Raw genomic sequence first — 12864 nt, 5'->3', positions numbered from 1 at the left:
AAGAAAAAAACACATTCAATTCACTAGACGTGTACTTGTGTAGAAATGAGACATACCCTTTAGAGTTGCTTTGTGTTGGGGCAAATCAACCAAATGAGAAATGAGACCACAGAGAGAGAGCTGACAGACAGCTGTTGCCTCAGCCATCGCAATGACGAGTGTACATGTCAGTGAACACTTTTGTATCAGCGGCAACCGAGTTGGAGAGAGCATGTTGAGGTTTCGATTGTCTTTATACAGACGCTCCCCTACTTACGAACATTCGTGTTACGAACAACGGTACATACGAACATGTCTGCGCGCATGCGCGCATGTCAAAAAATGTTCGGAAAGAGATGCTGTAAGTTAGATTTTTTATTGCGCACCTTTTTCCGAGTACTGTAGTGCTTCTTTCCGCCGCTAATACCGACGCTTGGCGCTGTGAGAGCTCACCCAGCATTGGAGGCTCAGCAACGTGTCGAGGAGGGGGAAGAAGAAGAAACGCCTGTCGCTCTAGATCGCTTCTTTCGGCCATTTTCTAGTAAATCCTCCAAGGAAGATACTCATCAACCCTCATCTTCTTCTCCGCGACCCTCAACTTCTTCCTACATTGAAGTTACGGAGGAGGAAGTAACTTTTGAAGCCCATTCCAGCGATGACGAAGAACCTCTCATGATATAAAATCCTCCTCCTCCTCCTCCTCCTCCTCCATCAAATCCTTAAGCATCGAGTACATCTTCCAAAAGTAAGTTAAACTTCATTTTATTTATCTTATTACGTACATGTACATACTGTGTGTGTCTCTCGCTCTCTCTCTCTAACATACGTAGTACAGTACTGTACGTATTCTCTTTAAACATAAATTATAATACAAAATATAGCACTGAAGCAACTTACGAACAAATTCACCTTACGAACGATCGCTTGGAACGTAACTCGTTCGTAAGTTGGGGAGCGTCTGTACTCGTTTTGTGAGTTAACCTCATGCACTAATCTATGCTAACCACAAGCATTATCAGTAGCGTTGCCACCTTAGATTTGACTTAACAGTCAAGCCCGAAATTATTCTATACCCCTGGCAAATTTTGAATATGTGGATATTGTTAGAAGACTATCTTTGTCTTCTGCGTGTTCGTTGTTGTTCGGGTAGAGAGAATGTTGATTTTCTGAATACAGACTGGAGATCGGTGAACAGGTCCTTCGAAGGATTTATTTTACAGAATATTCCGGACACAAGCAAGTTTACAGACAAATGGCTGCAGCCCTCTCGCAAGTGTGTCATTACAGCGGACTCACAGCATTCTTATACTATCTTGAAAAACCCTCAGAAAACAGCCCCCACCCCTGAGTTCAATACACATGACGACAGCCGGAAGCAGATAAGACTTTTACACTTTTACAGCATATCATCCAATACACATTGACTTCAACCCCAGACACTGGCCCATTGATGTAGAAACAGATGAGGTCCTTTGGACATGATGACATGAGCAGAAATTGCGACAGCACTTACAAAGACACATCCACAGATAAAAGTTCTACTGAGGAAATAAGTACAGACGCTCCCCAACTTACGAACGAGTTACGTTCCGAGCGATCGTTCGTAAGGTGAATTTGTTCGTAAGTTGCTTCAGCGCTATATTTTGTATTATAATTTATGTTTAAAGAGAATACGTACAGTACTGTATGTACTACGTATGTTAGAGAGAGAGCGAGAGACACACACAGTATGTACATGTACGTAATAAGATAAATAAAATGAAGTTTAACTTACTTTTGGAAGATGTACTCGATGCTTAAGGATTTGATGGAGGAAGAGGAGGATTTTATATCATGAGAGGTTCTTCGTCGTCGCTGGAATGGGCTTTAAAAGTTACTTCCTCCTCCGTAACTTCAATGTAGGAAGAAGTTGAGGGTCGAGGAGAAGAAGATGAGGGTTGATGAGTATCTTCCTTGGAGGATTTACTAGAAACTGGCCGAAAGAAGCGATCTAACGACGATTGTACAGTTTTCTTCTTTTTTCATCATAAATGATGCGGTAGCACTGTATGGCATCATTCAATTGATTTGCAACCTTTGTGCAACGTTCAATATTTGGGTCTTGCTGCTCGAAGAGTGCGATGGCTTTATCTATGAGCGACAGGCGTTTCTTCTTCTTCCTCCTCCTCGACATGTTGCTGAGCCTCCAATGCTGGGTGAGCTCTCACAGCGCCAAGCGTCGGTATTAGCGGCGGAAAGAAGCACTACAGTACTCGGAAAAAGGTGCGCAATACAAAATCTAACTTACAGCATCTCTTTCCGAACATTTTTTGACATGCGCGCAGACATGTTCGTATGTACCGTTGTTCGTAACTCGAATGTTCGTAAGTAGGGGAGCGTCTGTAAATTAAAACAGTTATGACTAAATCTATGCAGAAGACCCTCAACCATATTTTAGCATGACAAAATCCCAAAACACACAGCAAAAGTGGTTAAGAAATGGCTCACAGACGAAAATACTAAACTAAAGTATGCGCTTTATTTGCTGAAATAGCCAATTAAGGTTTCTCAATTGAATATGGAGGCGAAATGTATGAATAATTTTGGATGTGACACTTTTTGTTCAAATGTATAATAAAAGCTGAGAATTATTATTTTCCCCTGAGAGAAATATATATATATATATATATATATATATATTTTTTTTTTTGTATTATTTTTTTTTGTATGTGGGTGAATATGTGTATGTGCGTGCGTGCATTCATTAGTTCACCTAAAACCTATAAAAAAAAATAATAAATCCCATACCGTTTCCCTAAACCGAACACTTCCAGCCAGAGTCGTGAGGCCGTCAGGAAACCTGAGAAAGGACCAAAGAAAAGAAAAGGAAAGCATCACATTCACCCATTCATACACACACTCATACACCAGTGTTTGACTGCTGCAATGCAAGGCGCTGCCAGGTCTACTGGGAGCAAATCGAGGTTCAGTGTCTTGCTCAAGGACACTTACGATACGATACGATACGATACGATACGATATACTTTTATTTTCCCCGTGGGGAACTTTTTCCTGGACTCTGTCCAGCTGCAGTTTACAGTAGGAAAAAACAACAGAATAGAAAGAGATAAAATCAAAATTAAATAAGAAGTGCAGCAGTAGTTTACAGTAAGAAAAACAACAGAATAGAGAGAGATAATTAAAATAAATAATACACACACACTCCTATATATATATATTGCACCACTTAGTTAATGTCGGTTATTAAGCAATTTGATGGATGTCGGCAGGAATGAGTTCTTGTAGCGCTTCAGCCTGGTTCTGGGGGCCCTGAATCTCCTGCCGGAAGGCAGTAGCTGGAACTCATGATGCAGAATGTGAGTCGGGTCAGTAACAATTTTCTGTGCCAGTCTGGTGACGGACTGCTCATAAAGCATCTGTAGGGAAGGATGATTCCTGACCCCCATGATCTTCATGGCAGTCCGCACCAGACCGGCAATCTGTGACCTTGACTGCACAGTCAGGTTGCCGTACCAGGCCGCAATGCCGTATCTGATGATACTTTCCAATGCAGCCCGGTAGAACAACAGCATGATCCTCTGCTCCACTCCATAGACCCTCAGTCTGCGTAGGAAATAGAGACGCTGTTGGAGTTTTGAGCAGAGACTTCCAACTTGTACCCTCCAGCTGAGTGTGTTGTCAATGTGGACCCCCAGATACCTGTATGAACCCACCTGGCTGATGTGATTGCCTTTAATGACGACTGGCCCGTGGTCACCAACAGTTTTTGGATCAAATATCACCTCCTCTGTCTTCCCCACATTGAGCACAAGATGATTCCGGTCACACCACTGGACAAATTTCTCTATTTCTGAGAAATAGTCCAGTGAGCTACCGCCGGCCTGCAGCAAGCTGATGATAGCTGTGTCATCAGAGAACTTAATGATAAAGTTCTCAGGGTGTGATGTCACACAATCATTTGTGTACAATGTGAAGAGGACCGGGGAGCTGACGCAGCCCTGTGGGGCGCCTGTGCTTATCAATCTGGGTTCCGAGAGGGAGCTGTTGACCCTGACTTGCTGTGTGCGCTGTGTCAGGAAGGAGTGATACCACCTTGAGATGTACGGGTTCACATTCATCTCCTTCAGTTTACCCAAAAGCAGGTGCGGCTGCATTGTGTTGAACGCTGAGCTAAAGTCAACGAACAACACACGTGCATAAGCTTTAGGGACGTCCAGATGTTTGCTGACCAGATGTGTGATGCTGTTGATAGCATCGTCAGTGCCGCGACCCCGCTTGTAGGCAAACTGAAGGGAGTCTAAGTGTGCATCCACCTCCCCCTTGAGCCGAGTCACCATCAGCCTCTCGAAACACTTCATAACAATGGAAGTTAGTTAGAGCCACTTCAACATAGCCGCCAGGGGTGAGGATCGACAAAGCGTTCCACAGTAGCACAGGGGACATTTTCAAACTACAGAATTCAGGAAATAAAATTAGCTTTTGGCATTCTTCCTAAAAAAACGGGACAAATTGTGTCCCGGGAGAGATTTTTATTTTCCTAGGATAGTTGGTTAAAAAAGACAACAATTCTGGCGAAAACTGCACAAATAAATGAAAAAAGTGAAGACATTTAAGTACCAGCGCACAGCGAGCACTGTTGTGTACATTTGTCAGGCTTATGTAAAATTCAATAGTGTTGTGTATTTTGTTTTTATTTTTTACCTCGCATGTCGCAGGAGACTGTGGGTCGTCGGCGACTGAGCTTCTCCAGTCATGTGCATAACAGGCATATAGCACTGCCCCCTCGTGTTGTAAACGTATCAACAACTACCTCAAGTTGTTTTAATTGCAGCATTCCCACATATGCTATTAAAGTTTGATTTGATTTGATTTAACATATGTTATTGTGATTTTTATTCTCCACAATTTTTTTGCCGTGAAACAACTCCCACATAATACTTCCAATTTACACCGATCAAATTTCAACTTAAAAATTAACGCCTTCAGGGGTATTTATCGTCTGATTCCACATTGCTTACAGTATTGGCACAATTTAATGTTAAATATCAACTTTTCCCCATTCATTTTCAGCGGGACTGACATTAAACTTTTTCTAAGTCCCACTTTCCATGTCCACTTCCATACAAACACATGACCATCATTACCAGCTGTCTGATACTGCTCAGTGGCGCATTTGGGAAATTGTCTTGTCCAGTAACCAGGAGGTTGCGGGTCCAAATCCCACCTCCGACTGTATATTGCAAATATATCCATGACAATTATGCTAAGTGATATACATGTATACAAACTGACTATCATAGTTCCACTTTTCCTTCTAAATGAATGGAAGGTACTGTATGCCTAGGTGGTGCTATTGAATGATTTATTTATTTTGTACTTTTTCATCTAAATGAATGGAGGGTACTTTCAGATAACACTTTTCCATATAAATTTCATCTTGCTTCAAAAATTCACGCCTCCCAAATTCAAGTGATCTTTTTATTCATTTGTCTTTCAACTACAATTAATACTTTGTAATTTTCACGTAATTTATCTTTTATTTAGCACACAGCTATTAGCATTCAGCTGACAGCATTCCCACGCAATTTCTGCAGAAATTGCACTTAGTCTAGTTGTAAATAGACTTTATTATTTACAGTGGACACTCATTTAATGTTTTTGTTTCATTTATTTCCCATTTCTTTAGGCCTTGTGATTAAAACAATGCACGTGTATAGACTGTGTGAGAGGGTTGAAATCAAATAAAGACGTTGAAGCTGAGTGCAACATTTGTCACGTAAAAGTTTCCCGTGGTGAAAAAGAAGCAGAAACGTTTAATACGACAAACTTCATTGCATATTTGAAAAGAGTGTTTTAATTTAGTTTGCATATATTTTGCGCAGTACAGTCTTATGTTTTAACCAAAAAATCTCTGAGGTCTGGAGTATTTATGTATGATGCTGGTTTGTGTGACTTTTTCTGAAAATGTGGCTTAAATTGCCAATTCCACTGAGGTTCTACACAACTCCTACTGTAGTTGCTGTTATTGTTGCTATTGCTAGACAGTATTCATGATGCATTATTATTATTATCATTATTAGGGCCTGAGCAGCTACTGCTGCGAGGTCCCTCTTGTTTTTCGTTTGTATTCTTCGTCTTCTTCTGGGTAAACAATCTCATTTTTGGAGACCTAAACATTTACGAAAACTCACCCAACTATGCACACTCCTCGGGCTCGGTGAAAAATGTTATATTATGAAGTTGCCATAACAACATATAGCGCCCCCTAGCGTGGAAAAATATGCACCAATCCTGGCATGTTTGAAATACTATATGACGGGGGCGGGGCCTCAAATTTTGCCCTTAATATTTCCTTCATCAAAAAAGAGGAAATTAATTACTCTGCTGTACAAGCTCCAAAAAAAAAAAACTTCTCTCACATCTTAATAGCCACGGCCTGAAAAAATCTATTATTCGTACTGATAGCGGCAATTATTTATTTATTTAAAAAAAAAATCTACTTTTTTCTCCAACCACGTTAACTGGATCTACCTCATATTTGCTCAAAAGGGTGTTTAGGCCTTCATGATGTCATAACACGAAGTTTGTGAGTTTTCGTGAATTGCTGTGGGCATGGCAAGGTACTGTTCGCCAAGAAAACAACGCCGATTTTGAGGGCCTAAACATGCACAGAAACTCATGAAACTTGGCACACACATCTGACCTGGAAAAAGGAGCAATATTTTACTGTGTATTGGGCGATTTTTACTAGCGCCCCCTGAAAATGTTTAACCAAGCAGCCCCTGTTGTACGTTTGAGCAAGATCTATGAACAAAATTTGGTATATGAGGGAACCCAAGACCTACAAAAAAGTCTCTTGGACCCATGTGCTAAAATGAACAGGAAGTGAGTTATGAATTTTTGAATGTCCGTTTGTTGCCGATTTTTTCACATTGACAGGGGGCATTTTGTTGCCCATTTCTCCTACACGTTTAATCCGATTGTCTTCAAACTTGGCCTGGACCATGTCAAGACCTAGGCCAACAAAAGGGGAAACAATCTTGAGTTTTCAAAATACTATATGACGGGTCGGGGCATCATATATTTTGTTTCATATTTCCTTTTCCATGAAATACGAAATATGTAATAAGTCCTCGGTACATGCTTAAAAACATTCCCAAACTTCACTGTGCGGGTTTAAAGACAGTGAGCAAACGGGAGACAAATAGCCTTTTAACAATGGTGTGTATTGCGTCGGCTTCAGTGGAGCAATTAGCCTCAGAGTGGCGCGAACCAAAAAATCTATTTCCAAAAGTTTCACTTCAACTCGTCACCATGGCCACAATCTTTGCTCACTAGACATCAAATTCTCACATGTTGTAGTCACAAGTGTCTTCTTTCAGACAAACTAACTTTTATTTGGCTAAGGTGTCATTTAGTACCTTTATTTTCACTTTAAGCGAGGAGAAGTCGGACTTACTCGCCTATCTTTTCCATGTTAATTTCGGCGACTTTTTCCTCTTTATTTTGGATAAATCATAAGTTTTCAACCTGCTCTCATTTGGTCATTTTTCATCCGATTAAAAATATGTGAACATGCTCGCGTTCCCCAAACCCTTGCCGTTCTAACGTGCCATTTCTGGAATCTGCATCTTGAACCGTTAAGTCGTGAGAGGCTTTTGTTCGAGGTGTGCGACGCTCATTCATTTGTGTTGAATGTGTGTGCGTGATGTGTCCATGTTAAAGTTCCAATGTGTGTGCGTGAATGTGCATGTTTCTTAAAGGGACAGTAAGATACTTTTAGTTTATGTTGATTATGGTTAACGTCCACATTTCTTGACCGATTTCAATCGTTTAAATTTTAAACTGTTCAGCTCATTTAAATAAAAAATAAATACATTTATAAAAAAAATTTAAAAAACACACACAACATTATTATTATTATTTTTTTTAAAGGCAATGGAATGGACTGCTATTTAAATAGTGCTTTTTTAGCTATAATGCCTGGTCTCTCACGTCTGCATAGCAACTGCCTCAGCCAATCATCTCTCTTACTGTTGAGCTCAACTCACCCCCTTTTTTTCTTGGTGTACTCAAGGCTTGGCCTATGTACGGGCGGCCATCTTGGCCAATTGATTAGGTACGCCCAGGATTCTCGCCTTTCTGCTCGCCCAGGGCGGCGGCCCTTTTGGCCAATTAATTAGGTACACCAAGGATTATCTCCCCTCCCCTCACCCGGGGCGGCGGCCATCTTGGCCAATTGATTAGGTACGCCCAGGATTCTCACCACTCTGCTCGCCCAGGGCGGCGGCCATTTTGGCCAATTGATTAGGTACGCCCAGTATTCTCGCCACTTCCGCTCGCCCAGGGCGGCGGCCATCTTGGCCAATTGATTAGGTATGGCAAGGATTCTCGCCATTCCGCTCGCCCAGGGCAGCGGCCATCTTGGCCAATTAATTAGGTACGCCAAGGAGTCTCTCCCCCTCGCCCACCCGGGTTGGCGGCCATCTTGGCCAATTGATTAGGTACGCTCAGGAATCTCGCCACTCCGCTCGCCCAGGGCGGCGGCCATTTTGGCCAACTAATTAGGTACGACCAGGAATCTCGCCACTCTGCTCGCCCAGGGCGGCGGCCGTCTTGGCCAATTAATTAGGTACGCCAAGGACCTTCTCCCCCTCGGCAACCCGGGTTGGCAGACATCTTGGCCAATTGATTAGGTACGCCCAGGATTCTCGCCACTCCGCTCGCCCAGGGTGGCGGCCATCTTGGCCAATTGATTAGGTACGCCCAGGATTCTCGCCACTCTGCTCTGCCAGGGCGGCGGCCATTTTGGCCAATTAATTAGGTACACTAAGGATTCTCTCCCCTCCGCCCACCCGGGGCGGCGGCCATTTTGGCCAATTGATTAGGTACGACCAGGATTCTCGCCACTCTGCTCGCCCAGGGCGGCGATCATCTTGGCCAATTAATTAGGAACGCCAAGGACTCTCTCCCCCTCGCCCACCAGGGTCGGCGGCCATCTTGGCCAATTGATTAGGTACGCCCAGGATTCTCGCCACTCCGCTCGCCCAGGGCAGCGGCCATCTTGGCCAATTGATTAGGTACGCCCCGGGATTCTCGCCACTCTGCTTGCCCAGGGCGGCGGCCATTTTGGCCAATTGATTAGGTACGCCCAGGATTCTCGCCACTCTGCTCGCCCAGGGCGGCGGCCATCTTGGTCAATTAATTAGGTACGCCAAGGACTCTCTCCCCCTCGCCCACCCGGGTCGGCGGCCATCTTAGCCAATTGACTACTACTAAAATGACTACAAGTACTACTAATACTACTACTTCTACTACTACAAGTACAAGTACTACTACTACTACTACTACTACTACTACAAGTACTTGCTTACTACTTACTACTATACTACTACTACTATTGCTACAAGTACTACATACATGCGTCTTTCCACCTTACAAGAGTCAGCAGTCCCATTTAAAATTTCCGCAGGAATTTTTCTAGTTATTCATTTATTATGTTCCGTATGGACAATAAATACCTTATTCCGTTCTTCAGTAATCAACAATAGAAAATGGTTAATTTCACCGAAATGCTCTGTTTTGAAACAAAAAGCGGAGAAAAAGAGCTTTTTAACGATGTTATTTCATGCACTCTAGTGAATTGTACACTTCTTTTTGTCCATGAATGATGCCACAAACACCTAAATAGTGCTTTCCTTGTGTAAAACGCTATCACCAACAATGAAAAAGTGTTTTTAGATTGCAAAATACGTTTATTTCCATTCAACAGTGTAACAATTTGACAAAACAATTTCACAAACTATTTACAAATGTGTGCAACTGTGGTACTATTTACAATTATGTGGATGTTTCAAATACAGTTTTTCTTTTTGTAACACTGCAGGATTTGCACAACAGAGTAGTTTCACTGCAGATTGTCCCTTTCGCGTGCAGACGTTACACTTTCTTGACGGCCTTTTTTTCCGGGGAATAGCAAGTAGCAGACTGTACCCATTCCAACGATGAATATGCATTGGACTCGGGGTACTCTTCGTCGTCCGATTGAACGTCCGCCTGTGCAGAAGTGCTCGGTTGTGCTCCGCGTTTTCCGGTGTTAGCCGTTGAACCTTTATGACGTCGTCATAGCCACCGCGTCAACGCTTCCAACTTCAGCGTCAACCTCGGAGTCACCATCATCATCATCGATGATGATCATCGTCGTCATCAATGTGCTCTTTAGCGTTGGTCTATGCCTTTTGTCTTTGAAAAAAATTCCCAAGTGTGAGCTGCTTGCAACCGGTCGCCATTGTTCGCTTCCTCGGCCATCTAGCTCCGCCTCACGTCTTCTACTGCCGCGTCAATGCTTCCAACCTCGGAGTCACCATCATCATCATCGATGATGATCATCGTCGTTATCAATGTGCTCTTTAGCGTTGGTCGATGCTTTTCGTCTTTGAAAAAAACTGCTCAAGCATGAGCTGCTTGCAACCGGTCGCCATGTTCTCTTCCCTTCCCCAGCCATTGTCCCCTCTAGCTCCGCCTCACGTCTTCTACTGACGCCTACCCAATCTTGTCAAAAGAGAGTCATTGCTGCCATCTAGGGGCCAAAAATAGTCATTAGGCTAACTAGATCCGCTTGAAACTTTCACCACAGCTGGCCAAGGCTTTCCTCTACCCGTTTAAAAAAAAAAATTAAAAAAATTGGATGACGTCTTTTAACGTCATTGGCGGCCCTCCGTAGGTTTTTACTTGACGTCTTTTAACGTCCATGGCAGTCAAAGAGTTAAGCAAATTCATTGAGCTTTGCACACTCATCACACCTGGCACAAAAAAAATCCATAATATGTAAAGGTTTATTATGCCATTTTCAAATAAATTCTGCTTTGAATGTGCCACTACCCAAACGTGCCAGTACCCCAACGTGCAAATACCCCAAAGTGGCCCGGACTGCAAGGGCCCTTTCTAGCTGCCCGCAGCTCTAGTTATTATTATTATTTTTTATTTTTTTTTATTTATTATTATTATTATAACTGGGTGTGATGTGCAGGCCCTACATGTCCGAGGGGACGCTGAGGGATCAAGTGATCTATCCAGACTCTGTCGAACAGATGGCCCACAAAGGAATGACAGACTCATGTCTGGAAGAGATCCTTTGCACCATTCACCTTCTCTACATCTTGGAGAGGGAGGGAGGTATGTATGTGTGTGTGTGTGTGTGTGTGTGTGTGTGTGTGTGTGTGTGCGTGCGTGCGTGCGTGTGTGTGTGTGCGTGTGTGTGCGTGCGTGTGTGTGTGTGTGTGTGTGTGTGTGTGTGTGTGTGTGTGTGTGTGTGTGTGTGTGCGTGCGTGCGTGCGTGCGTGCGTGCGTGCGTGCGTGCGTGCGTGCGTGCGTGTGTGTGGTCTACCTTTTGTTACATGGTGGAGCCAATATTTCGGGATTTCACAGAGTTGTGGAGCCCAACCGTCTTTGAGGGGCTATTTTGCCAGGGCCCACAAGTTTAGACCTTTTTTTGAGGGTCAAGACTTGGTTTTAGAGTTTAGGTTTGAATTGGGTTATGGTTGAGGTTAGGGTAAGGAATGGAGGTAGGCAATAATTTTTTATGGTTGGGGTTAGGTGAAGGGGCTAGGAAACTACGCCGATAAAGAAGACTGGGGGCTGCTTCTCATGAATATCCTCCAGGTGAGCTCCTGAAATGTAGAGATAGTCCTCAACTTACAAACACAATGGGTTCTGAGAGGTTCTTTGTAAGTCGAATTTGTTTGTAAATCGAATAACATTAAATTTTGTTTCAAAACAAAATGTTATCAAATTATTTTTTTTAATGTTTTTTTATTATATACAGTATATACTTTATATACAGTACATTAATTAAATGTATAAATACATTAAATTACATCATCCATTATCTGAACCACTTTTCCTCAATAAATTGAATAAATTTTTTACACAGTACGATGCAATAAAAAAAAAATTCTGACTGTACATAGATGGCGGAGGAGTTATTGAACAGAGTTGATGTGAGGCTGCTGAAATGGAAGGCATTATTGTAACGTTCTCAGGAAAGTATGTTTTCCGACTGGCGCGTATGATCGGTCAAGATGGCGACTGCTGACTCAGAATCAAGTGATTTCGAAGCTGAAGAGATATTGTATGTTTTGCTACTACGTCGATAAAGAAGACGAGTGAGGGCCGCTTCTCATGAATATCCTCTAGGAGAGCTCCTGAAATGTACTCACAGTGTAACGCCAATATTGGGTGCATGAAGAGTGCGTGCGTCATGGCTGCTTTGCCGTGCATCGCCGGACAGAGAGGTAGATGAAATGCGCAAATAGCGCGGTGCTGCTCGGCGGGGGTTGTGGTCGAGAGGGGCACTACAGTACAATACTGTAATGTATAATGTGGCGCGCACTTAAAAATAGTAACTTGCGAGCAAAATACAGCTTTTGTAGACATCAGTCAGCCTTTGTTCGTATCTGTGAATGTTCGTAAGTCGGATGTTCGTAACTAGAGGACTATCTGTATATATCTTGTGTGTGGGTCTAGCCAGTGACTTGTTGCATGTGTTTGTGCCAGGTTGGGAGTCAGTCAATGACTGGAAGGATGTCCTGTCAGGAGGAGAGAAGCAGCGTATGGGAATGGCTCGCATGTTCTACCACAAGTGAGCCCCTAAACACACACGCATGCTGTGGAGGAGGTCGCATGACTTTCAACCCTGTCACATAGGCCAAGCTATGCGCTGCTGGATGAATGCACCAGCGCAGTGAGTGTCGATGTGGAGGGAAGCATCTTCCAGGCTGCAAAGGAGGCTGGGATATCCCTGCTCTCAATCACCCATAGACCCTCCCTCTGGTCAGAACATGAGCGCACGCAAAGTGGATTAGTGTAGATTCCAGCCAACGGGGG

The 12864-nt window shown here is 43.2% G+C and overlaps 1 protein-coding gene across 9 annotated transcripts in view; it reads left to right on the top strand.

Moving 5' to 3' along the window:
* The window catches only part of abcd1 (ATP-binding cassette, sub-family D (ALD), member 1), a 62917-nt gene that overhangs the window by 48469 nt on the left and 1584 nt on the right, over positions 1-12864 (top strand). For all 9 annotated transcript variants that reach the window (XM_077555213.1, XM_077555211.1, XM_077555212.1 and 6 more), the window contains 3 exons: positions 11009-11154; positions 12535-12619; positions 12685-12810. In XM_077555213.1, the coding sequence (XP_077411339.1) occupies positions 11009-11154; positions 12535-12619; positions 12685-12810 (357 nt within the window). The remainder of the gene's footprint in view (positions 1-11008; positions 11155-12534; positions 12620-12684; positions 12811-12864) is intronic.

Source organism: Vanacampus margaritifer, chromosome 1 (assembly GCF_051991255.1).
Source record: "Vanacampus margaritifer isolate UIUO_Vmar chromosome 1, RoL_Vmar_1.0, whole genome shotgun sequence".
Lineage (NCBI taxonomy): Eukaryota > Metazoa > Chordata > Actinopteri > Syngnathiformes > Syngnathidae > Vanacampus > Vanacampus margaritifer.
Note: the sequence above shows the minus strand (reverse complement) of the source record. Positions and strands in the feature narration are given on the sequence as shown.